The sequence below is a fragment of the Fukomys damarensis genome, unplaced genomic scaffold, assembly GCF_012274545.1.
Source record: "Fukomys damarensis isolate Sample0158 unplaced genomic scaffold, DMR_v1.0_HiC HiC_scaffold_22, whole genome shotgun sequence".
Classification (NCBI taxonomy): Eukaryota; Metazoa; Chordata; class Mammalia; order Rodentia; family Bathyergidae; genus Fukomys; species Fukomys damarensis.
The window spans coordinates 23,916,744-23,940,202 of NW_022900934.1; the positions used below are offsets into that span (position 1 = coordinate 23,916,744).

Genomic DNA, 23,459 nt, shown 5'->3' on the forward strand with positions numbered 1-23,459 from the left:
TTTTTTTTTTTTTTTTGGAGACAGGGTCTCACTATGTAGTTGAGACTGACCTGGAACTCACTATGTAGCCCAGGCTGGCCACAAACTGGTGGCAATCCTCCTGCCTTAGCTCCCAAGTGCTGGGATTATAGGAGTGTGCCACCACGCCCAGCTCCAAGGACTTTTTCTACATGTCCAGATTCCATCCACATCTGGAGGTTCTTTTCTACCTTAATAACACTGATGCCAATGGGGTTTCCCACGGATCTTTTGTTTGAGGAGACAGGTTCCATTCAGCAGGAAGCCTTGCTTCCCATTGGTGAAAAAAGACCAAGGTGAATTCCACCCAGGAGAGCAATGCCCCTCTCTGTCCAATTGCCTTTGATAATGATATCTGGATCTCTATCAACCTGAAGTTTCTCTCAACTCTCCTTTGAAACTGTTTTCCTTTCCTGGCTACATCACTTATTTGAATACCAATTTTTGTTTATTTGTTGTGGTTTATTCTCTGCTGGATGAAGTTGTATTCCCATTCCAAAATTTGTACTGGATTTCAACCCCACTTCTGCCATTTCCTAGCTATATGACCTTGGGCAAGTCACTCTACCTCAAGTCACTTTTTAAAAAGAATAAGGATAGTCATTCTTGTCCTAATTATCTCACAGGATTTTGGAAATATCAAAAGGAAAAGATATCTAATAAACACCAAGGCTTGGACTGCCACAGAGGGTAAGGTGGACAAGTCTGATGAATGTCAGAAGGGATAGAGGTTCGTTCAATGACCACTGGGAGATAAATTTAAGGGTGTGATGATGAGAATTGTTTGGGGATTGCTTTAGTGTTCTCAAATACCTTTCATATTCATTAGATCCTTAAATATTCAATGGCCCTGGCTGGTAGACACTGCAATGTTAAGAGAAATGCTTTCACCTGTTACACAGATATATGCTAATTTATTGTGTGCCTATTTCATTTTAAAATCCCAAAGTGTTGGATACATACCTTGGAAAATTACAATATGAATAATCACTCCTTTCTATGTTATGTGCACTTTATAGAATTTTAAGTTTCTGACATATGAGTATTGTAATAATCCCAGTCCAAGTGAGGGTGCCACTAAAAATAAGAAGAAAAAGAACTCCAGCTAGAATATACATAAACACACCCTATTTTTTAGTGGAAAATCTGGATGAGTTTATATGTACACTGTCATATGAGTATGTTTTTCCCTGCCAAATGACCTTGAGCTGAGGGCATTAATGTATCTATGCAGAACTATGTCAATATTGCTTTGGACAAATGGTGCTATTCTATAGACCCGTGGATTGTCAAAGGAAAAAGCATAGTTACACTGTGGCTCTGCATTGAGGGAATGCTTATAATCTTATAAAAGTATTTCTTTTGTGGGTGTGTATGTGTGTGCAGGGAGGAGTGGAAGAGGTGGGGTATTCCAGGTGTGGAGCCAATTCCTGGTGTGGAGCACCAGGAAGCAGGATGAGCTCAAATTAGTGAAGCAAACTCTGGGTGCAAATTGGGTGTGTGCTTATGAGATCCATGGGTTGGAACCAGGAAAAGGATTGAATTTTCTAAAATAAAAATCAAAGAGTTGGCCCCTGTCCTTGTACCAGGGTGCCCTTGAGAGGGCAGCTGCCAAGTGTGAAAAAAGAATACGAAGGAGCTCATAGGTGACTTGGTTGAGGAGGGCACCTGTTGGACCTCCCCTTGAAGACTGCATAAAGATGAAGGGGTTTGGAGGTCTACAGGATTTCTACAAATTTTACTGCAATTTTCAGACCAAAAAATCTGTATTTGGGCCAGGCATGGTGGCACGAACCTGTAATCCCAGTACTCAGTAGGCTGAAGCAGAAGGGTCACTACAGGTTTGAAGCCAGCCTGTGCTACATGGTGAGTTCAAGGCCAGCCTAAACTACGTAGCAAGACCCTGTCTCAAAAACAAAACAAAACAAAACAAAAAACAAATAAACAAGCAAAAACACTGGATTTTGTAAGACTGTTTTCATATTGTTTGGCCTTTTTGGTAAATTTTTACCTCCAAGAAACAAAAACCCAGAAGCCTGAAGCCTAAGGCAGAGTTTGCTTTGTCAAAGGAAGTAATAACAGCTAACATTTATTTAGTAGTTACTATGTGCCAAGCACCTATATTGACAAAACTCTATAAGATAAGGTATACATGGGGAAACGGAAGCAAGAGGGCTTAAGTAACTTGCCCAACTTTACATAGCAGCAGATGGCCGATCTGCTAGGATTTAAACCTGGGTAGTCTGGCTCCAGAGCTTATACCCTGAACTACCAAGGGTGTTAGTTCTTTCAAAAGAAGGGCTTCAGTCCTTGCCTGAGTTTAGAAGGAAAGTAGGGTCTCTAAGAATCAGATCCATCTCCACCATGCTAATAAGAATAGAGAAAAGTGTACCATTAGCATAAAAGGTACCATTAGACTTAGGGCAAGGTAGCCTGTAAAAATGATAAAACTCAGAGGAGCAGTGAGCCTTATGTTTTGTTTCTTTCAAGTAGGTATTATCATCTCTATTACTAATGAAAGTGAGGCCTAGAGAGGAGAAGAGACTTATACAAGGTCATAGAGCTAAGAATTGGTCTCTGGAATCCAGGCCTCTTCTCTCTTCTGTACTAAGCTGTTTTGAGCATTCGCTTATGGATCTCTCTTCTTAGAACCACCTAGAGTATAACTTTGGTTAAATTTTAATTTAATCACATCAGAGATTTATGTGGAATCTGTAAATCCCAAAGAAGTGTATAAATATATTTTAGAATCTTTTTCTTTGCTGTCCCATATAAAACTCATTCTTTTGTAATACATGTCTTCCCAATTTGGTGGTGAATTCTAAGGTCAAGGTCTGTACCTCCTCCACCTGCTCCTCCTCTGTCTCTTCTGGCTCCATCTGTATAAGTGCACAGTAAATACTTTCTGATTGGTTATCTAGTTCTCTCTCCCACAAAGGTCCAGTGAAATGGGATGTCTGTTACTACCTCTCTGATATTCTTGCTCCATGTGAGTCGACAGAGGCAGCAAAAGATTTTTGTTTTGTTTTGTTTTTCTGTTTTTTGTATCGGGGATTGAACTCAGGACCTTGCACTTGCAAGGCAGGCGGTGCCATTGAGCTAAATCCTGGGCCTGCAATAGATATTGGATTTCACAACACTTTGGAGTGCATGGATGTTACTAGGTGCCTAGGAGCAAGGGGAAAGATCTGGCAGCCACTTTAATGGGACAAACAGGCAAGAGCAGTTGGATACACAGATAAGCACACAGGAAAGCTATGCCCGAGGCAGTGCAGAAGTGGATACCTGGGGCCAGATGTGCTTGAATTTCTCTTTCAGCTTACCCTGTTAAGAGCCCATGGAATGGAAAGGCTGATGAGCAAGATCCAAGGATAGAGGCGTAGGAAGGAAGGGTTAGCGTCTCCTAAACCCCTGGATGCCTCTTGTACCTCTGGCTCCCCTCTCACTGGTTCCCCCGCCTCTATTTTTCGAAATCTGATTCTAGCTCTTATGTGTGAAGATCTCTAACATTTATTGAGCTGTCCAACCTCCCTAAACTAAACTACAGCATCTCTATCCCCAGTACCACTCAGGTTCCTTCATGTTACAGAATCTAAGTTGCTTGTACCCTTTTGGACCACAGAGCTTTTATGCCTTATGACCCTCAGACCTGAAGGCCAGCACTGAGCTTTTCTACCACTACCACCAGAAGTGCTGGATCCAAAGCTACCAAGAGCCATCCCCTAGGCCACGAAGGGTAGCCCACCTCAAATCACATTCCAGTCAAGATGACTACATACAGTCATCCAAATTAGGGTATTTCTAATCCAAGCCCAAGCTCTGAGCGTCTTCTGTGCCTGTCAGATACCCTAACCAGCAGAGGAGTCTCGTTCACAACCTCTCCTAAGTTCTTGAGGTCCAAAGGCCTTCCCCTCATATTCAAGGTCAAAATCCCCTGCTCCAAACCAGCCCCGCCAGAGGAAGCATTCTTGGGACTGCTTCCAGAGTCTTGGCATTATAAGAAGGAAGCAAAAGAAGCCTTTAGGAATTTCTTAGGCAGGAAGTGGGAGGAAATTTGAGCCCTGAGGAGGGTATAGCAGTGCCATACTCACCTGGACATCCGGGCATGGCCTCTTAATCGGGGGAGGTTGGCTGGGGGAGTCATTCGTGCCAAGCTCTGCCCGCCCCAAGTGCTTGACCACAATACAGCATCTCACTGGGAAACCCCTGAAGGAAAGAGAAGCCTGAAGTGGTAACCTGACTGGTTCAAAAGGGAAGTTGGCAAGACCCATCCCTGTCCATCTAGGGTTGGAGGGGACAATGGGAAGCTGGCACTGGGGAAAGCCCAGTCAACCCAGGGCAGTAGCCAATAGGCCAGCACACTTACTTCTCCCGACACTTCTCCAGTGACTCGTCAGCCAGCTCCTTCAGGTTTACAAGTTTTTCCCCCCTGTAGAAGGCATCTTTGGGGAGCAACAGACATTCCAGGACTTAGTAGGAGCGATCCTCCCCAGTGGGCACAGTGTGCACAGGGCCCTTCCTGAGTGGGCTTCTTGAATCTGGATCTTGTAGCTGATTTGCGCTGACAGAGGGTTAGCTGAGGTGGGCCTTGGAGAGGAAGGGCAGGCAGTCCTACCCTCCATCCTAAGCAGCTCCAAACCAAAGAGCTGACTGGAGATTAAGACTCAAGGTGGGGTCTGGAGAAAGAGTGAGAGAATCAGTCACCTGCAGTGATGAGAAGACTGCAACTGGAATCCAGGATCCGTTCACACAGGGACTCAGCTGAGAAGCCTGCAAACTAGGGAAGGAAAGAAAAACTGAAGGAAATCCAGGGATTGAGTGAACAAGGAAAGGAGTTTTTCATGAAATACTTAGCAGGGTCCTAGAAGAAACTGAATAACTGATGTAGACCTATGACATAAGCACACTAAACCCCTTAGTTTGTTATTTAAGATCCTCCATCATCCAACCTACTTCTCCAGATCCATGTCTTCAACCCCTCCCCAATTTCACCAGCCCAAACTCCTACCACAATGGAGTGCAAAGCCCCAAGGCGGGCACAGGCCAGCATGGCTACCACGAGCTCCAAGATCATGGGCATGTAGATGGCCACCCGGTCACCCTTCTGAATGCCTGCAGGTAAAAGACACAGAATGCTGACAATGAGCCTTCCTGTTGCTACTTGGTCCCACCCATCCAGCTGGCCTTTCTTCCAGTTAACTTTTTCTGTTCCCCTATTACCAAATTCCTTCCATTTATTTCTCTCTCCCCACAAATCCTCAGATCCCAATGCCAAGCCCTTCAGCCTTTCCCATGCCCTCACACTCACCCTGTTTACGGAGAACATTGCTGAACCGACACACTTGGACCAGAAGTTCACGGTATGTGATCTGGGTAGTCTCTCCTGGCTCATTGCCCTCCCTGGGATATACCAGAAAGAACCAGTGATCGGAGGTACAAACTGTAACCTCAAACAAGAGACAGGAACAGTTATAAAACCCATCTAGTAATACTAATGCCTGGACCTGTGAGAGCAAGGCATCTCCTTTCACACTGTGATCTGACTAGACAGATACTGTACTTTGGCTTTTCAAACTACTTTGTACATTTGTACATTTTGTCACTGCAAAGTGTACTGTCCATCTCTGAGCCTCATTTTTTTGCTTTGGTTTTTGGTTTTTTGAGACAGGGTCTCACTATGTAGTTGAGACTGACCCGGAACTCACTATGTAGCTCAGGCTGGTCTCAAACTCACAGAGATCCTCCTGCCTCAGCCTCCCGAGTGCTGGGATTACAGGCATGCGCTACCACACCCAGCTTCTGAGCCTCATTTTTTTATGTTGATAAAATACAGCAATGGTCCTTTCTCTTGCATGTGTTAAGAAAAATTAATATCACAGATGTGTCTCCAGATCACTTGTATTCAAATTACGTGGGAAATTTGTTAAAATGTAGATTTCTAGACTTCAACTCAGACTTCCTGAATCAGAACCAAAAAGTCCAAGAATCTGTTTTTTTATAACAAACCAGTACAAAGGTTAGAGGTCATTTGAATGTACATTTAAAATCTGAAAATCACCACCTTTTGGCTGAGAATATGCTCAGTGGTAGAACACCTATCTAACACATACAAGGCTCTGGGTTCCATCCCAGCCCCACCAAAAAGGAAAAACTAGTAATAAAAACTTCCACATTCTAGCAAGTGATTTCTGCTCCCCTCCTCCTTAGCTTTGACCTGGTTAAGCAGAATGATATAACAATGAATGACTGAGGAGAAATACTTCCTAAAAATACACATTCTTAAATAGGTTGCTGCATGCCTATAATCCCAGCTCTCAGGAAACTGAGGCAGGAGAATCACCCGGAGTTCAAGATCAGCCTGGGCTACATAGTGAGACCATGTCTCAAAAACAAAGCAAAACAAAACAAAGAAAATGCACATTCTTAAGAAGCTATCTTGATTGTACGCAAAGATTTAGGTATGTTTCCTTCCATGTGTTTTCTGATTTTATTATTATAAAAATAAGTAATACATAAAAGGGCATTGTATACAAAGATATGTAATGATGTGTTCCTCCCTTTCCTATCTCCCTGTGTAGTAGCAACTATTGTTACTAATATTTTGTGTAACTTTTAAGAGAAAATCAAATTGCCAACAGAGCCACTCCTACTAGAATGTAGGCCTAACAGTAACTCAGCTAGTGTGGAGTGACCAAAATAATCACTTTGGAAGAAGTCTAAACCATTAGCATCTTTCATAAAATGTTATTAAGACATATTTAAAAATTGAATTTAAACAGTCAGACTTTAAAAGAAATAAGCACCAGGGCTGGGGATTTAGCTCAGTGCTTCTGCTGTCTGCTTCGCAAGCACAAGGACCTGAGTTCGATCTCCGGTATCAAAAAAAAAAAAAAAAGAAAAAGAAATAAGCACCTCACAGTCTTCAGTCTAACACAGGGTAGCAGGAATGGGAAGAACTACTCAACCCAAGGGACAGGCCTACTATACAAGCATGTATATATACATTTATGTTCATATATTCTCATTTTTCTGCACAAATGACGGCATACAATACGCATTATTCTTTATCTCGCTTTTTAATTGAGTATCACATATTCAGTTGTATATATTTAAGTGCAGGGCTTAATTATTTGCTTCTTAAAATTTAACAATATACCTCAATAGTCTCAAAACTAAAAAAACTCAATCTCTTTGTTTTCTATTTTTAGGTACCCTAATTTGTTTAAACCATAAATGCTTCAAGAATATTAAATCAGTTTCAAGTGTGTTTGTAGGATGACTTAATTGGGTCAAAAGATGTGTGCATTTTAAATACTGATAAATATTAGGTACCAACTACTTCAGATAAGAGGGTCAGAGAAGGTCTCTCCCTAGGAAGGTGATATTTCAGCTAACACCTGCATAACGAAGCTGGTAACCATAGGTATCAGCTAAATAACCATATTGATTTTTGGGAAGAGTATTCTAGCCAGCAAACGGCAGCAAATAACAGTATGGCTACAATATAATGAGTAAGAAGTTGGGTAAGAATGAAAAACAAACAGCAGCCAAATCACGTAAGACCTTGCAGGCAGTGGTTAGTTTGAATTTTATTCTAAGTGGTTTCTTCCTGGCTTCCCTTATGCACAAAGCTCAAGCCTAACCCCACACTTTTGATAATGTTATTACCTCTGCTCAGAATGATATTCCTCTTTCAGACACAGCACCACACAGCCTCTCCTCAGTACTAGAGGCTCTTGTGTTCCTTCTCCTTTCTTACAACCCAGAGTACTTAGGAAGGAGGAAACTGAAACCTAGAGAGATGTAGTATCCGGCCAAGGTCACACAATAAGTGGCAGAGCCAAGAATAGATCCTCAAGTCAGGACTCTTTCCCTCATAGTGTGAAGGACGGGAACCAGCAGGAAAACCAGGCCTTTTCTTACTGACAGAGGTTACACAGAAGATTATCAGCCTCTTTCCAGCTTCTGGCTCGATGAGTCAGGTTCTATCCTCTCCTTGGCTTTAACTCTCCTAGGGCTAAGAGGAGCCAAGCACAGAGAGCTTACTAAAGTAGGAAGGAACTAGGAGAAAGGAAGCTGGCAAATGGCCCTGAATACCAGAGGCAGAAAAGCCATTTCCTTAATGGGCCCACTGACGAATGCTACAGGAACTCCAGAACATCTCTAGTTACAGCTGAATACTGGTGCATGCACCCCTGCATGAGTGCCCACATACGTACCACATACCAGCCCACCGATGTGTACTTGCATAAAATCATGTATATTTATAACCATTGTAAGCACAAACCTGCTTGTCTGCACACATGAACACAAGCATAAACATGTGTACCCAGAACTTAGACCCACCTGCAAGTACATGTATCACACTTACATAACACCTATGGGCACACTTCGTCTTTTCAGAAACTCTTTATCAATTCATTTATTTTTTCATGAAGCTTTCCATTATTGGAAATTATCTCATTTATTTACTTGAATATTATCTAAGTTTTTCACTAGAAAATAAGCTCCACAATAACAGAGACCTCATCTATCTGGTTCGCTGCTCTATCGTTAACACCTAGATCGACACCTGGCATGTGGAAGGTGAACAGGAACAGATAAGCATAACAATGAATGCAATACATGTATTGCTTCCTTGAGATCATTTCTAGCCACACACACACACACACACACACACACACACACACACAAAGTGTGCATTCCTCTCTCTGGCTATGGGCTCAACTTATACATAATTAATATAAGTACTTACTCATTCTAGTGTCTTCTTTCTCTGATATATACACCAGGCTGAGGCCCCTGGCTGGTGGAAGAGGGGGGCAGGGTACACACTGGCTTACTTCAAGATGCTAACCCCTTTAAGATGTTCTTAACAGAACATCCAGTTTGGTTTCTAATGTTACCCATGCTTGGGGTCACAGAGTAGTAGGTTGCCAAAAACAGGGACAAGGACTGAGTCCAGGCTTCTCTCCACAAACACTGGGAGTTACAAGCTCAGAAATTAACAGAGTCCAGGGAGGTAATGTAAATAACTGAAGCAGTTCATAGAAAAAAAAGTATTGATAAACAAGAAACCAGCAATGCATTTGGCAAGCAATAACATTTAATCCCAGCTTGGGGGAATAATAGGAAGGGAGAGTGACTAGAGAACTGGAGAATACATGCTCTAGCATAAGGAGGCATCCAGTATATAAATTTAGCTCCTGTCAACTTTTGCCCACTGGCTCCATGTTGCTAATTTTTAGAGACACCTGGAACCTTTTTTTTTTTTAATCAAAACATTTGAATTTTTAAATGTTGACAACTAATTTTTTTATCTTCTTGACAAGTAATTTTTAGGAGTTTTAAGCACTGTGGCCCAGACAAAATTATTGAGAGATTTTGCTGGTAGGCTATTTACTGGGAACCTTTACTATAAACCCAACCACTGTGCTGACACTTGGAGTGTACATTCTTATTAGGTCTTTCTCGTGTTCTTCCTCCAAGGATCCATTTCCAACTACCTCATCCTTACTCTCCAAATTTACTTTAATCCATTATGGATTCAAAATGTATTAAACTACTTCTCTTCACATTTATTTCTACCATCCTAGTCCAATATCCCTAGCATTAGGTAACTCAGACTGTGTCACTCTTCCACTCAAACTGCTCAGATCATTTTCCATATCAATTTGAATAAAAGTCAAACTTCTCACAATAGCTTACTTGTTTCTAAATTATCTAGTCCATCTCTATCTTCAGATATTATTTTCTTCACCCTCTGCTCCAGCCACATGGCCTCCCTAGTGTATGACAGAAATACCAAACAAGCTGAACCTCATAGCCTTTGTCCTCCATTTGGAGCATTCTTCCCCTAGACAGTTGCATGACTTATTTTCTCTTTTAGTCATTGCTGAAATGTTGGCTTCTTGGTGAGGTAATCCTTGTCTATCACATGTAAAAGTGCACCCTGGGGCTGGGGATTTAGCTCAGTGGTTCTGCCGCCTGCCTTGCAAGCACCAGGTCCTGAGTTCAATCCCCAGTACCCCCACCAAAAGAAATGCACCCTACCCTTAGCCTCAGATGCTCCAAACTAACATCTTCCTTATTTTCCTTTTCCCCACCTCCCTTTCCTTCCAAGGCCTTTTATATCATTTTCCTCATGATGTTTTTGGTTTGTTTTTGCCTCATACTCCATCTATATGGGTCTTACTTTTTCCCCCATTATATCCTGGACTCATGGAGGGCAGAAATTATTTCTTCTTCTCTGTGTCCTCCAAGAACAGCTGCTACAATAGGTACCCAAGGGTCATGGTAAAATCATTGAAAAGACTGATAATTGATTAATAATAGGGAAGAATAGGGTTTTCTTCTTTATATATAAGCATTGGAGTGAAAATTTTAACTGTCTATAAAAAAGACATATAATAGGAGGAAAGAGCTGAGAGAAAGAAAACTGGGAGGGATAGAAGTGTAGCTCAGTAGCAGAGCACTTGCCTAGCACATACATGTGAGGGCCTGTGTTGAATCCCCAGTATTAGAAGAAAAAAATTTAAAATACTCAGATGAGTCAAACCTGTTATACAAGGAACACTGAACTGAGATGCTCAGTTTGGAAAAGAAGATGTTAAGAGATATGATTGCACTCAAGTATCTGTGTCTCTGTTGCCTCGGCCCTAGATCAAGCCACCTTCCTTTGTTGCCCGGATGACCACCATGGTCCCTAACAAGTCCCTCACTTCACTCTTGCCCTTTCCAATCCATATAGCACTCAGAATGATCTACTGAAAACTTAAATCAGACCACCTCACATCCTGCTTAGAACCCCTTATTGGCTTCCCTGGCATACAGAAGAAAATCTACACTTCTATACTTTGTACCCTCTCCAACTTCATCTTGTGCCATTCTCACTTTCTTCTTGCTAGGCTCCAAATACACTTGCCCTCTGACAATAGAACATGTCACAATCTTTTATATTATTTTCCCCCAACTCTTTGAATTGCTCTATCTTGTGTTTCAGATCTCAGCTTAAATGTCACCTCCATGATGAGATTTCTTCTCTCAGTCCTGCTTGTTATTCTTGTTATAACATTCTGTTTATTCTCTTCATAGCATTTTTCTCAAGCTATACTATTTTATTTTATTTTTGGCTTTTTTGAGACAGGGTCTCTCTGTGTGGTTCAGGCTGTCTGGAACTCATGGCAATCCTCCTGCCTCAGCTTCCCAAGTGCTAGGATCATAAGTGTGTGCCACCATACCCAGCTTCAAACTGTACTTATAGGCAAATATCTGGGTTCAACCTCCAGTATCCAAAATAAAATGAAACCAGAAATTAATCAAGCTATACATACTGTTATTTACCTTTTTGTTTTGTTTTAATTGTCTGTCTCCCCCAATAGATAAAAGGTAGTTTCTGAAGGAAGAGGCAAGTTGCTCTTGAGTTTCTGGTACCTTTCCCAGGACCTCGTATATAGTAGGCACTCAATACATTTTTCTGAATGAATGAATGAATCAGAAAGATTATTAAGGGAAAGCAGCAGACTGGTAGAATATAACTATAAACTATACAGCCAAGTCAGTTAGGAGAGCTCAGTATAAACCCTTAAAAACTGGCAGTTATCCAAGATGGGAAGTACTCCTTTAGGAGCTCCCTAACCCTGAAGATATCATGTAGGATTTGGGATCTCCAAGAATACTAAAAGGCAGATTCCACCATATGGAGAAACCAAGACCAGTGTTTCCCAATATGATCGATAGGGTTAATTATGCAGATTCCAAGGTCTTGCCCCACACAGCTGCACAATAGGATTGATCAGTTTGGCCAGGGAAACTCTAATACCTACTTCTACTAGGTCATTTTCCAGGGCACTGGAACTTAGAACTCTACTATGCAAGCCTTCCATATAATTCATGTTTATTGAATATTGAACTTGTGATTCTTCTGCTTCAACCTCCCAGAGCACTGGGATTACAGGTGTGAATGCATCACTATGCCTGACTTATAAGATGACTTATAAGGCCCTTCCAATGTCAAGATTATTTTATTCTATAAAATGAAGAAATAATGTGGAAGAGTTCTATGATCCACAAAGTACTGCACAAATGTGAGGCTCTCTGATCTAAGTATACCCTCAAGTAATTTACCCTTTCACTAAGGGAGTATGGAGTAGAAGCAACCTAATTTGACAATTTAGCAGCCTAATGCTTCTTCTGAGTATTTATGCTCTTGCTGCAATGAAGGAAAAGATGAAAAAGTAGGTGGATATAGACATACCCAAAAACTGACTGAATCACAAATCACTTAGCTTTTGAGATTTACCACTCTTATTTATTTTTAAACAAGAAACCTAAGACACAGAAATGGAAAGTGATGGCCTCAGGGTTACTCAGGATGTTACTTGCAACATTATTTTATAGAAGAGTTGTCCAGTATGGTAATCACTAGCCACAAGTAGGTACTGATCATTTGAAATGTTTTTGAAAAACTGATTTTCAAATTTTCTTTTAATTTCTTTATAAATCAATAACCACATCTGCCTAATGGCTATCATATTGGGATAGTATTGTTGTAAGGTCTAAAAGTCTCAAGTTCAGGGCATTCTCCTCCTAAATGACTTGGCCTCCAAAAAGGTGATATTGGTTTCCAAATCCAGAAAATAAGGTATAGAGAAGAAAATCAAAGTAAAAGAGCAAGCTGGGCACAGTTGCACATGTCCCTAATCCCAGCACCCTGAAAGTAGAGGCAAGAAGACTGGAAATTGGAGCCTAAGCTACGCAACTTAACAACTAAGCAAGACTCTGCCTCAGACTATAACACAGGCCTGAGAACGCAGCCCAGTGAGAAAGCCCTAGGTTCAATCCCCAGTACCAAAACAAATAAATAAATGAAAGTTCAAGAGCCCTAAAAATTGTGGATTAAAGACTACTAAGAATGGCCTTTTAGTGTAGTTGTCAGAAATTCATCATTCTGTTGGTTTCTCCCTCACTTTTGTAAAAAATGTTCCTGTCTAAAACACCATAGATTCCTGGTTTCTAGTGCTATCTAGCTTGAAGACCCTAATACAGTTTCATCCAATTCTGTATTTAAAATTGGAATCAACTGTCTTCCTATTACTTGAATCTTGAAGAACTTTCAACTAACTATAAAACTGATGAAACTAGCGTAAAAAGTGTCAAATAGCAGTCCATTTATTAAATGACTAAACATAGAATTTCAATCCTATTTGCTCCTTTTCCCTGGTTCAGAGAGCCGGGTCTGTACCAATCAGACCTGTACAAATCTTCAAAAAGGCAGGCACGATTAGGGAAATACAACACAATGATAGCCCACTTCATACTAACTAGGATGGCTGTAATCAGACATATAACAAGTGTGGTAACTATGTAGAGAAATTAGAAATGTGAATACATTAAAAAATCACTGACGTGTACACTTTAAGTTACTGAATTATTTGGTATGAATTATATTTCAATAAAAATCTCACTACGATTTTTATTAGAATTTCAATTAACATAGATTAATCTGGAAAAAGCAGTCATCTTCCTTTGCAGAAAGATCATAACCATTCATCAGAAAGATTCAACACTGGGACAGGAATGTAGCTCAACGGTACAGTACTTGTGAATCAGGCCCTGGGTTTAGTTCCCAGGGAGGAAGGAAGGAAGGGAAGAACCAAGAAAGAAATGAAAGGAAAGAAGGAAGGGAGGAAGGGAGGAAAAAAGGAAGATTGTTATTTATTTATTCTTGCCTAAGGATTTATTGGTACTTTTTTCTTCTAGCTTTTTGTTTTCTTTTTTCCCCCACTAGATATTGAGTTCCCTAACAGCAGGCAAAACATCTTTTTGTCTGTTTCCTTCTCAGTATCTAGCATGAAGTTTAATATATAGAGGGCATTTAATGAATAATTGTGAAGTCAATAGATAAAATAATGAATGAACAAACTTATCTCTGTTCAGATGATCAGCTGGATCCAGGGTGATCAGAGAGAGGAAAAATGGAAGGAAGTAGGGAATAAGAGAGAATAATAATAAGAGAGTACCTAGACAAAGAAGACAGATGCTGGCCAGGCAGGCGAAACAGCAGAGACAAAAAGACTATGAAATGTTTACAGTGAAATTAAAAGTTGTTTCAAGAAGAATTTTTTCAACCCGTAGAGTGGCTTAGTCCTGGACTCTGCTATGAGAGAGACTAGAAGACAGCCCTGGAGCTGAGGTTCAAGGTATGGGACTCTTGCCCTGTAGTCCAAGCTATTATTAGACCCTGTCCACTTGCCAGCTATTTTCAGGCCTTGATCCAGAGACTTGTGCCTGTTCCCCTTGGCCAAGGTAACTTTGGTGCCAATTGAACTCTACACCTCTTCTCTATTGAGAAATAGAATGCAGGACAGTACAGAAGGTAACCCCTTGCTCACTAACTACTTGCCTACTTACAGGAAAAATCATAATTGTTCCTATCAGATCATGATGCATGCTGGCCTTACCCATAACAAGTGAATAGGACAGCTCACCCAAGTCCTTTATTATCACAGCATTTGAAATGCTGCCTAAAAGAATATGCCTAAAGAGGAAAGGAATGTGGGAAGAAAAGCCAGGGGCACATTTTACACGTTCATCAGGTCCCTTAAAAATAACAGACATAAGCAAAAAATATATGTATATATATTACCATGGTTCTCTGTAATCTAGGTAAATAGCATAGTTTAAACAATTAGTCCTTAATACTCTTTTTTGTGTGTGTGAATTCACAAGCAAGAAAATTGTAAGAGAATAAATGCCTAGATCCTCAGCTTCCATATGTAATATTTCTTAACACTGATCCATTAGGAAATCTGGGGTTGGTTTCTTTCCCACACTCTTTCACAATCACCCTTCTGCCATGTTATAAAGAAATAAATATTCTCTCTCTTATTCCAAACTTATGATGAGGGGAGGGGTAAACCTAAGACCCCACATATGGCAAGCAGGTACTCTACCACTGATTTATATATTCAGCCCCCAAATCATTATTTTTCCATAGTATTCTACCTCCATATCAGAATTGTCTAAGGAGGTTATAAAAATAGTTGCAGGCTTTATCTTCTGAAGATTCTGATTCAATAGAATGAGGTGAGGTCATAGACTTCTTTTTTTGTTTTTTGAGACAGGGTCTCACTATGTAGTTGAGACTGACCTGGAACTCACTGTGTAGTCCAGGCTGGTCTTGAACTCATAGCAATCCTCCTGACTCAGCCTCCCAAGTGCTGGGATTATAGGCATGAGCCACCACGCCCAGCTTTTTTTTTTTTGGTCATAGATTTCTAACAGGATTCTCAGTTACTTTTTCTTGGTAACAAGGATTGAACTCAGGACCTTGCACTTGTGAGGCAGGTGCAGTACCACTGAGCTAAATCCCCAGCCCTCTCAGTTACTTATTTATGCACTTAAAAGTTAGAAATCTTGGGCTCTGAATATGGAGTCACCAGAATTAGATTTATTGCTTGCCCCTACTTCAATGTACAAACTGAGCTTCAATTTCCTTCTGTATAAAGTATACGCTGGAAGAATAGAAGTGATAGGAGGGGATAAGTTGGTGTGAGACTGGAAAATCTCTACTATAACTTATGCTCTTTGATTTCATTTTTCCCTTCTAGCTTCAGGGGAATGGGCCGTCAAAAAAAATAGTTTCAAAGAAAAAAGATAAACACAGAGAGAAAGAATGTGGAACTTGTAGAATGAAATTCAGAATCATGTCAAAAAGTTTTTTGAATCTCTACACTGAGCTCAGTCATTCTGCACTCTACCATGGAAAAGACTGGAATTGAAATTCAGGGTTTGGGACTCATATGAAAATCCTATACATACTTAGATGGAGAAGAGAATAAAAGCAAAAAAAGAACAAACTTAGCTTAAGTAGAGACCAGAGAAGAGAACGAAACCTGCTGAGTCTGCCTCACATGGTTGTTAAGTGCATACAGATACAGCTAACTTTTCACCTGAATACAATATAAAACTGTTCTACAGGACATTCACTTGGCCGATCCTCACAATACTTTGGCCGTTTTGCCATAAAGATGTTAAAGGCAAATTTGTATCTAGATCTCAAATGAGTGTTTGTTCCACTGCCCAAAAGAACATGGAGAAGTCTCCCTCTTAAAAATCTCCAGGAGAACTACAAGAAACTGAAGAGGAGAATCCCATCCGCTTTGAACTTTATACTATGGCCAAAATTGCGGTTACCATGATCTCTTCAATCTCCTGAAAACTTCCTGAAAGATCCAAAACTTCAAGTAAGGAGGCTCTCCTATGTCCACCTTCATGGTCTTTGTATCAGTTGTCACAGGAACACTTGTACATCCATTTGCTCCTAGAGACATGTTCCCCAACTTCCTCAAAGTAAAGAATAGCAAGCTGGGTGTGATGGTGCACATATATAATCCCAGCACTTGGCAGGCTGAGGTAGGAGGATTGCCTTAAATTCAAGGCCAGCCTGGCTACACACAGTGAGTCCAAGGCCAGCCTGAATTAATAACAAGACTAAAAAAAAAAAAAAAAAAAAAAAGGAAAAGCACGTTTCCAACATGGCATCCCCAAATAAAATTACAGTTTACAAGTGAAAGTCTTTACTCCATCATATTGTGACTGAAGGCAAGAATGAGATTTCTCCTGTTTAATGCTATACACTAAACACTCATTATAGTGCCTGAAACATATCCATAAATATTTTCCTGCCGTTAGAAGTTAGTGGATTATCTATGAGACAGTGATATCCATACAAATAGAATTAGATTTCTGTCAGCTGGCTCCATGTCATGTGAAAATAATTTTCACCGAATCTGGATGTCACATTTAAAAATCTCGAACTTAAAAAACAAAAAAAGGCCAGCACAATGGTTCATGCCTATAATCCAGCATTTAGGAGGCAGAAGTAGGAGGATCATTGTGAATTTAAGGCCAGCCTGAGCTACATAGTGAATTCTAGAGCAGCCTAAACTACGTAGCAAGACTCTGTCTCAAAAAAAAAAAGGTTCAATCCCTAGTATGAAACACATACACACACACACACACACACACACACACACACACACATTTCTTTGTAAAATTTAAAAGTGGCAACAATTTGGTCCCTGCTAAAATGTTTATGAAATTTCAGAATATATATCAGTATAAATATAAATAGTATAAAATAAAATAGCAATCAATTCACTTTAGTACTTAAGCAAGTTTTTTCTATTATAAATCTGAAAATATACAATGTCAAGGCCATGAAAGTCAAGTAAAGACTAAAGAACTATTCTAGATTGAAGACTAAAAAGACAACTGTATATTGTGTATGTGTGCTTTTTTCTGGACCTTTTTACTACAAAAGACATTATTGGAACTACTTGGCAAAACTGCAGTGGAGTCTGAGGATTAGTTGGTAGTGATATATCAATGCTAATTTATTTATTTTGATGACTGTCATGTTATAGAATGTTTTAATTTGGCCGGGGATTTAGCTCAGCAGTTTAGTGGCCTGCCTCGCAAGCGCAAGGGCCCGAATTCAATCCCTGGTACCAAAAAAAAAAAAAAAAAAAAAAAAAAAGAATGTTTTATAAATGTATACTAAAGTGTTCAGGGATCTACATCTTAACCTCAAGTAGATCAGGAAAGAAAGTTACTTTTATTTGCAACTTTTTAAAATAATTTTGAGAATTTTATATTCTTATAGAAGTCTTTTTAATGTGTTTATTCTTTATCTGTCTCAGCTGATCTGTATGGCAAACTTTTGAGGTTGATGGAACAAAATTTGCTACCTCATTTGAAAGGTCAGGAAACTAAGGCTCAGAAGGATGTTATTACTTGCACATTACAAAGCAATGAGGGACTCTGTTTACAGAACCCCAAGATAGGCTTATTCTTTAAAATATACACTTGATCAAGCAAGTGATCTTTTCAAAATGTAAATCTTATGTGTCACGCCCCTACTTGAAACTCTTCAATGTCTCCATAGCACTTGTCAGCACTGCAATTTTACATCCCTTAAAAATAAAGTTTATCAATAAATCCTTTTGGTGCTGCCTTCAAAATAACCAAAATCACTTTTCATGACCTCTACCACCACCTCTATTATCAAATCTTGTCTCAGTTATTGTAAGTTCCTCCTTACTGGTCTGCTTGCTAATGCCCCACAGCCCCCAGAGTTTTGGTATGCAGACTATATACATATACTATAGATATTCAGTTAAAAATTTGTCTAGTGAATGGATGAATGTATGTATCTTAAAGAAAGGATGTCACTTATTTGAGCTTTGTGCTTTAATGACTTTAGCATTATATATTATAGTCAGAATTACCCAAACCAGCCCTAAACGTTCTGAGTAAACTACTGACCAGACAGGTGACAAATTGTCAAAGTTAAGGGTTTATAAATAAAAGCACAATGTCTGGAACAAGGAATGTAAGTGTTCTATCCAGAAAAAATTGTATTAGATATATATCTGACCCTAGCCAAATCATTTGTACTTTCTGAGTCTCGTGTTCCTCATTTGTCAACTGCAGTGAACCATATCCAGGTTCAAAAAACAAGGGGACAAATATATAAGTACAGTTCAAAGGACATATAGTTTATTATTAGAAAATATTAGAAAAATCTTAGGTATTATGAAAGACTGTGAGCTAAGTGATAGAGTGTAGCTTCTCATAAGGCTAATGTAATTTTAGATGTATAAAATCAAAACATGGTATTAGTACCCTGTACAAGGCAGACCATAATTGGAATACATAATGATAGCTATTGATCAAATAAAGTATTCCAGAGAAGATTGACTCAATCAATGAAGGGACTGTGTAGGAAAACACATTATATGAGGAACCTGGGACTGGGCACTGAGTGACCGTATTACCTCATCTACAAAACAAAAACACTGGACTAGATTAAGGGTTTTCAACTGTGTATTTTTGATTTTTGGTTTTTTGAGATAGAGGCTTGCTACATATCCCAGAGTGGGCTTGAATTTGAGATCCTTCAGACTCGATTTCCCAGATGCTGGGATTACAGGCATGAGCCACCATGACTAGCTATATCAGAGGTTTTCAAGTGGAGCTGTGCAAGTCTGTAGAGGTCCTACATACAGATACCTCACTGACTACACAGTGATAGGACAGTAAAGCCAATAGACTGTGCCTCTGGGATTCCCATCCATGCTTTTACAAAAATTATGCCAATTACTCCTCATAATAATCTGCAAGTAAACTTATTCTCATGTTACTGCTAAGAAAACCAAGATTTAAAGAGGTGGGTAACTTGCCCAACAAGTATTAGATTAGTGGTTGAAGCAGAATGAACCAGAATCAGAATAATAATTTATAAGGGTTGCTAGGGGTAGAGAGATTGTGGTAAAGCTCCCACGTTGTATAGAAGGTGGACCAAAAGACCTCTAAGGACTGGAACTGAGAGTCTCAAATTCTTCAAGGTGTTAGGCACTGTAGACCTTTACTAGTGTGCAGTCTTTCTTTAACTGAATCCAGGAAGAAGCAAGGCCCACCTTCATCTCCAGCCCTTCTGTATTTCCTTTTGTAAATGTGAGGCTGCCTTAGAGCAAGAACCCATGATCCTGCTGACCACCTACTTTCTTTGAATGGGAGAAGGCCAATCCTCCTCTTCCCCAATCTCTCCCAGTTGCCTTGTTACTTTAGTTTTTTATATTCATGAAAACATTCTGAAGGTCAGTGCCAAAAGTAATGGTAAGTCTTCTATCTACCCCTGAAAGTTTACAGGTGGGAAAAACAAGGCTCAGAAAAGGATATTAACTAAACCCAAGCTCCCCATTAGGTGTTTACTAAACACACTGGTATAAGAGGTTGACCCAAGCCAGGTGTGGTGGCACACACCTGTAATCCCAGCATTTGGGAGGCTCAGGCAGGAGGATTGCAGCAAATCTGAGGCTAGCCTGGGCTGCACAGTGAGTTCAAGGCTAGCCTGGGCTACATAGTGAGACCCTATCTCAAAAAAAATGAGAGAGAGAGAGAGAGTTTGGCCCAGACATAAGCTCAAGTAGTTGATACGGAGCTCAGATCACTGAAAAAGGCTTCAATACAAAGTTTTTATTGTTTATTTTATTTTATTTCAATTTATTTATTGTGTACTTCAGGCCAGCTTTGAACTGACTATGTAGCCTACACTGGCCTCAAACTATTAGTGATCCTCCTGCCTCAGCCTCCCAAGTGCTAGAATTATAGGCATGCACCTCTATGCCCAGCTAAGGTAAGAGTTTTTACAGCACTCTATTATTCATATACTACCTACTTCCAAAAAGGTGAGATGAAAAGGACAACCTACTTGTCTCATTTTCACCACTTTAGCGAGCAATTCTTCCAAGTATCAAGAGTCATGAAACTCAGGGAGAAGTAAAAGGTACAGATTACAGATCCCTGTTAAACATGAAATCTTCCAACCCTCTTCTTCAATTTGCCCATCTTGTTCAGGTGGAAAAAGATTGTTTCCAGCAACAAGTAATTCCCATAGAGCTCCAATTACTTTTGAGTGCTTACACCTGTAGCGCTTACACTACAAACTATCCCTCACCTAAGAGGATCAGACTCCTCCAGCCCCTTCACCCCAAATCTTCTTAAACCCCCCTTTTTTTCTTACCATCTCAACAGAAGCCCAGCCTAAATCACCACAGAGTTACTATAGGTTGCAACAAAAACTTTTAAAAACCACTTCTTCAAAAACAAGAAGATCAGAGCCCGAGGGCCCTTGCTATAGTTCATCTCTTGTCACGCCAACAAAAAAAGGCCCCCAAAAGGGAAAAGAATGATCAGAAGCCATCTTCTGTTTCAAATTAGTGTTTTTGTTTACTAAGTACGGTATATTTTAATCAACAGGCACACTGTGATGAAATCAGTGAATATAGATTGATCCTCCCAGGCTGGAGATTTAGCTCAATGGTTCCGCTGCCTGCCTTGAAAGCACAAAGTCCCAAGTTCAACCCCAATACCAAAAAAAACCCACCAAATTCTCCCTTCCTATATCACTGAAGTAAACTTCAGAACATGAACATAGATAAGTAGCAGAACTCCTGAATGACAGGACAACATATTCTATGGCTCTGGAATTCTATATCCTCTTAACAAATCTTTTCAGAACATGGGTTTGTCTCACCTTCCCAACCATCTATAACCTCTCACATATACAGTCACCCAGACCCCCACAGGATCTGGGAGTTCCAAATATCTACTTTGGAATTCATATTCAGGAACATACAGAGTTCCTGAGAACAGAGCTTCTGTCCTAAGGTCACTCATAAAGTCACCTACTTTTTAAAAAAATCTCTAGTTTCTAAAAAAAAAAATTTTTTTTAAATACATTGAGAGCCTATGAAGAGACTTTAGTGATTTCAAATAAGGCTGAGTGTTGAAGTGATTCAGAGATAAGGCAACCCAAAACAGTGGAAGAAATGAACTATAGCAACTCGCTGGGCTTTAGTGACTAGGGATCTCTCTTGAAATAACCTAGAGATGGAGAAGCTGACAACTCTTTCCCCATTAACCCTTTAGTTAATTCTCCACATCCCTTGCTGTCCTCCAGAGTCCTTTCAGCTAGCCAGCTCCCACCCCTTCAGCAGCTTCTAACACCCTTCACTATCTCTCTCAATGACCATATCAATATTTTGTCACTGATTGTCTTCTTACACACATTCATATAAACTTCCATAACAGTCCTGCCTGCCACAGTAGAGAAAAGATAATGCAAGAGAGGATGAAATCAGTCTTGTTTTGGGAGGCAAATTTAACACTTGGATCAGATGAATGTGTGCCTTTGACAGAGGCATAGACCAAGAGAATCACTGACTCTTCTCTCCAATTTTTCCCCCTGCCTCCCCCATCATCCATACTTTGTTACCTGTCCTGGTTCTGTTCCTCTAAATTAATCCAAAATTGTATCTTTCCATTCCATTCCCATCAGTGGCATCCAAGTTCAGGCATCTCCACACTAAATTACAAACTCTCAGTTCTCAGACATCACACTCCTTTTTCTATATATATCCACAATTAATCTTCTTATATCCAGCTTTGACTACATCATTTCTCTGAATAAAATCCTTTCATAGATCTCGAAAAACAATTATCTCCCATACCTGAGCCTCACTGACTATTGGAGACAACCTTAACTTCTTTCTCTCACTCTCCACTTCTAATCTAAGCCAGAAAATTCCATAGGCTATTTATTCAAAAAGGATACAGGGGCCAGGGATTTAGCTCAGTGGTTCTGCCACCTGCCTTGCAAGTGCAAGGACCTGAGTTTGATCGCCAGTACCAAAAAAAAAAAAAAAAAAAAAAAAATTCAGGTTTTGACCACTACAGTCGCCTTCTAATTAGTCTCCCTGCTTCTACTTTTGCCTTCTACAATCTTTTCTCAACACAAAGGCAACACATAAGACATATCCTAAATATAAGCCAACCCATTGTTATGTGTATGCTCAAGATTGTCTACTAGTTTCCCATTTCTCTATGACTAAAAGCCAAAGTCTACATTGGCTTTCAAGGTTCTACATGATCTAGCATCCTGCTGACCTCAGTAATACTTCTCTCTAGATCACACTGCTTCGGTTACACTAACTTCCTAGCTAGTCTTCAAACGCAGAAGGCAGTCACATTTGCTCTTCTATCTATCTGGAACATTTCCCCTCCCTACCCCAACGATCTGCATGGTACATTCCATCCTTCCCTTCAAATTTTTGCCAAGATGTCACCTTCACCTTCTTTCCTTATCAGTCCCCAGTTTGTATCGTCATTCCCTTTTCCTTTGCTCTGCATTTTTTCTATAGCACCTCTCCCTAAGAATCATAAATTTATCAGTTTGTGTGTTACTGTCTGTCTCCTCAAGCTAGACTGTACTTGCATGAGGGCAGGAACTTTGTCTTGCTCAGAATAGTGCCCAGCACATAATCACTTCTCAATAAGTATTTGTTGAATGAATAAATTAGTCCTTGCATAAACCTCTTATTCCAAACAAACTTAGCCTTCTCACTGTCCAAGTGACTAATACCAGTTCAGTACTTGCAATATACCAGGAATTGGACACATGGGTTTGTCATCCTACAAAATTTTATTCAATTGACAACTCCATGAGATGAAAGATATTTTTACCCACATTTTACAATTAACAAAACTGAGGTTCAAGGAGTTAAGTAAATTATCCAAGACAAGAGAGCCAGTCAGTAGCAGAAATAAGACACAAACTAGGTTAATTTGATACCAAAACCCACTCCTTTAATCTTTACATTCTACTACCTCCCTGCAACGCTTTCTCTATTCTATGAAAAATTTGAATGAGTAGTGTTCTTTGTAGTTCCACTTTTAATTGTCTCAGATTATGTTATACAAGCCTATTTAATCTTTCTAAATAGAATGTAAATTCCATGAAACCAAGATGTGGAACACTTCAAACCTGATAACAAATTTTATCTGATTTTCAAAATTAATTAAACTGGACTATT

General features: G+C 39.8%; 1 protein-coding gene across 4 annotated transcripts in view; it reads right to left on the minus strand.

Annotated features, from left to right (window-relative positions):
* Acss2 (acyl-CoA synthetase short chain family member 2) overlaps window positions 1-23,459 on the minus strand; it is a 48,889-nt gene that overhangs the window by 9,782 nt on the left and 15,648 nt on the right. For all 4 annotated transcript variants that reach the window (XM_033766976.1, XM_033766977.1, XM_010639937.3 and 1 more), the window contains 5 exons: window positions 5,327-5,418; window positions 5,027-5,130; window positions 4,723-4,795; window positions 4,385-4,460; window positions 4,110-4,224 (listed from right to left, as the gene is read on the minus strand). In XM_033766976.1, coding sequence (XP_033622867.1) covers window positions 4,110-4,224; window positions 4,385-4,460; window positions 4,723-4,795; window positions 5,027-5,130; window positions 5,327-5,418 — 460 coding nt within the window. The remainder of the gene's footprint in view (window positions 1-4,109; window positions 4,225-4,384; window positions 4,461-4,722; window positions 4,796-5,026; window positions 5,131-5,326; window positions 5,419-23,459) is intronic.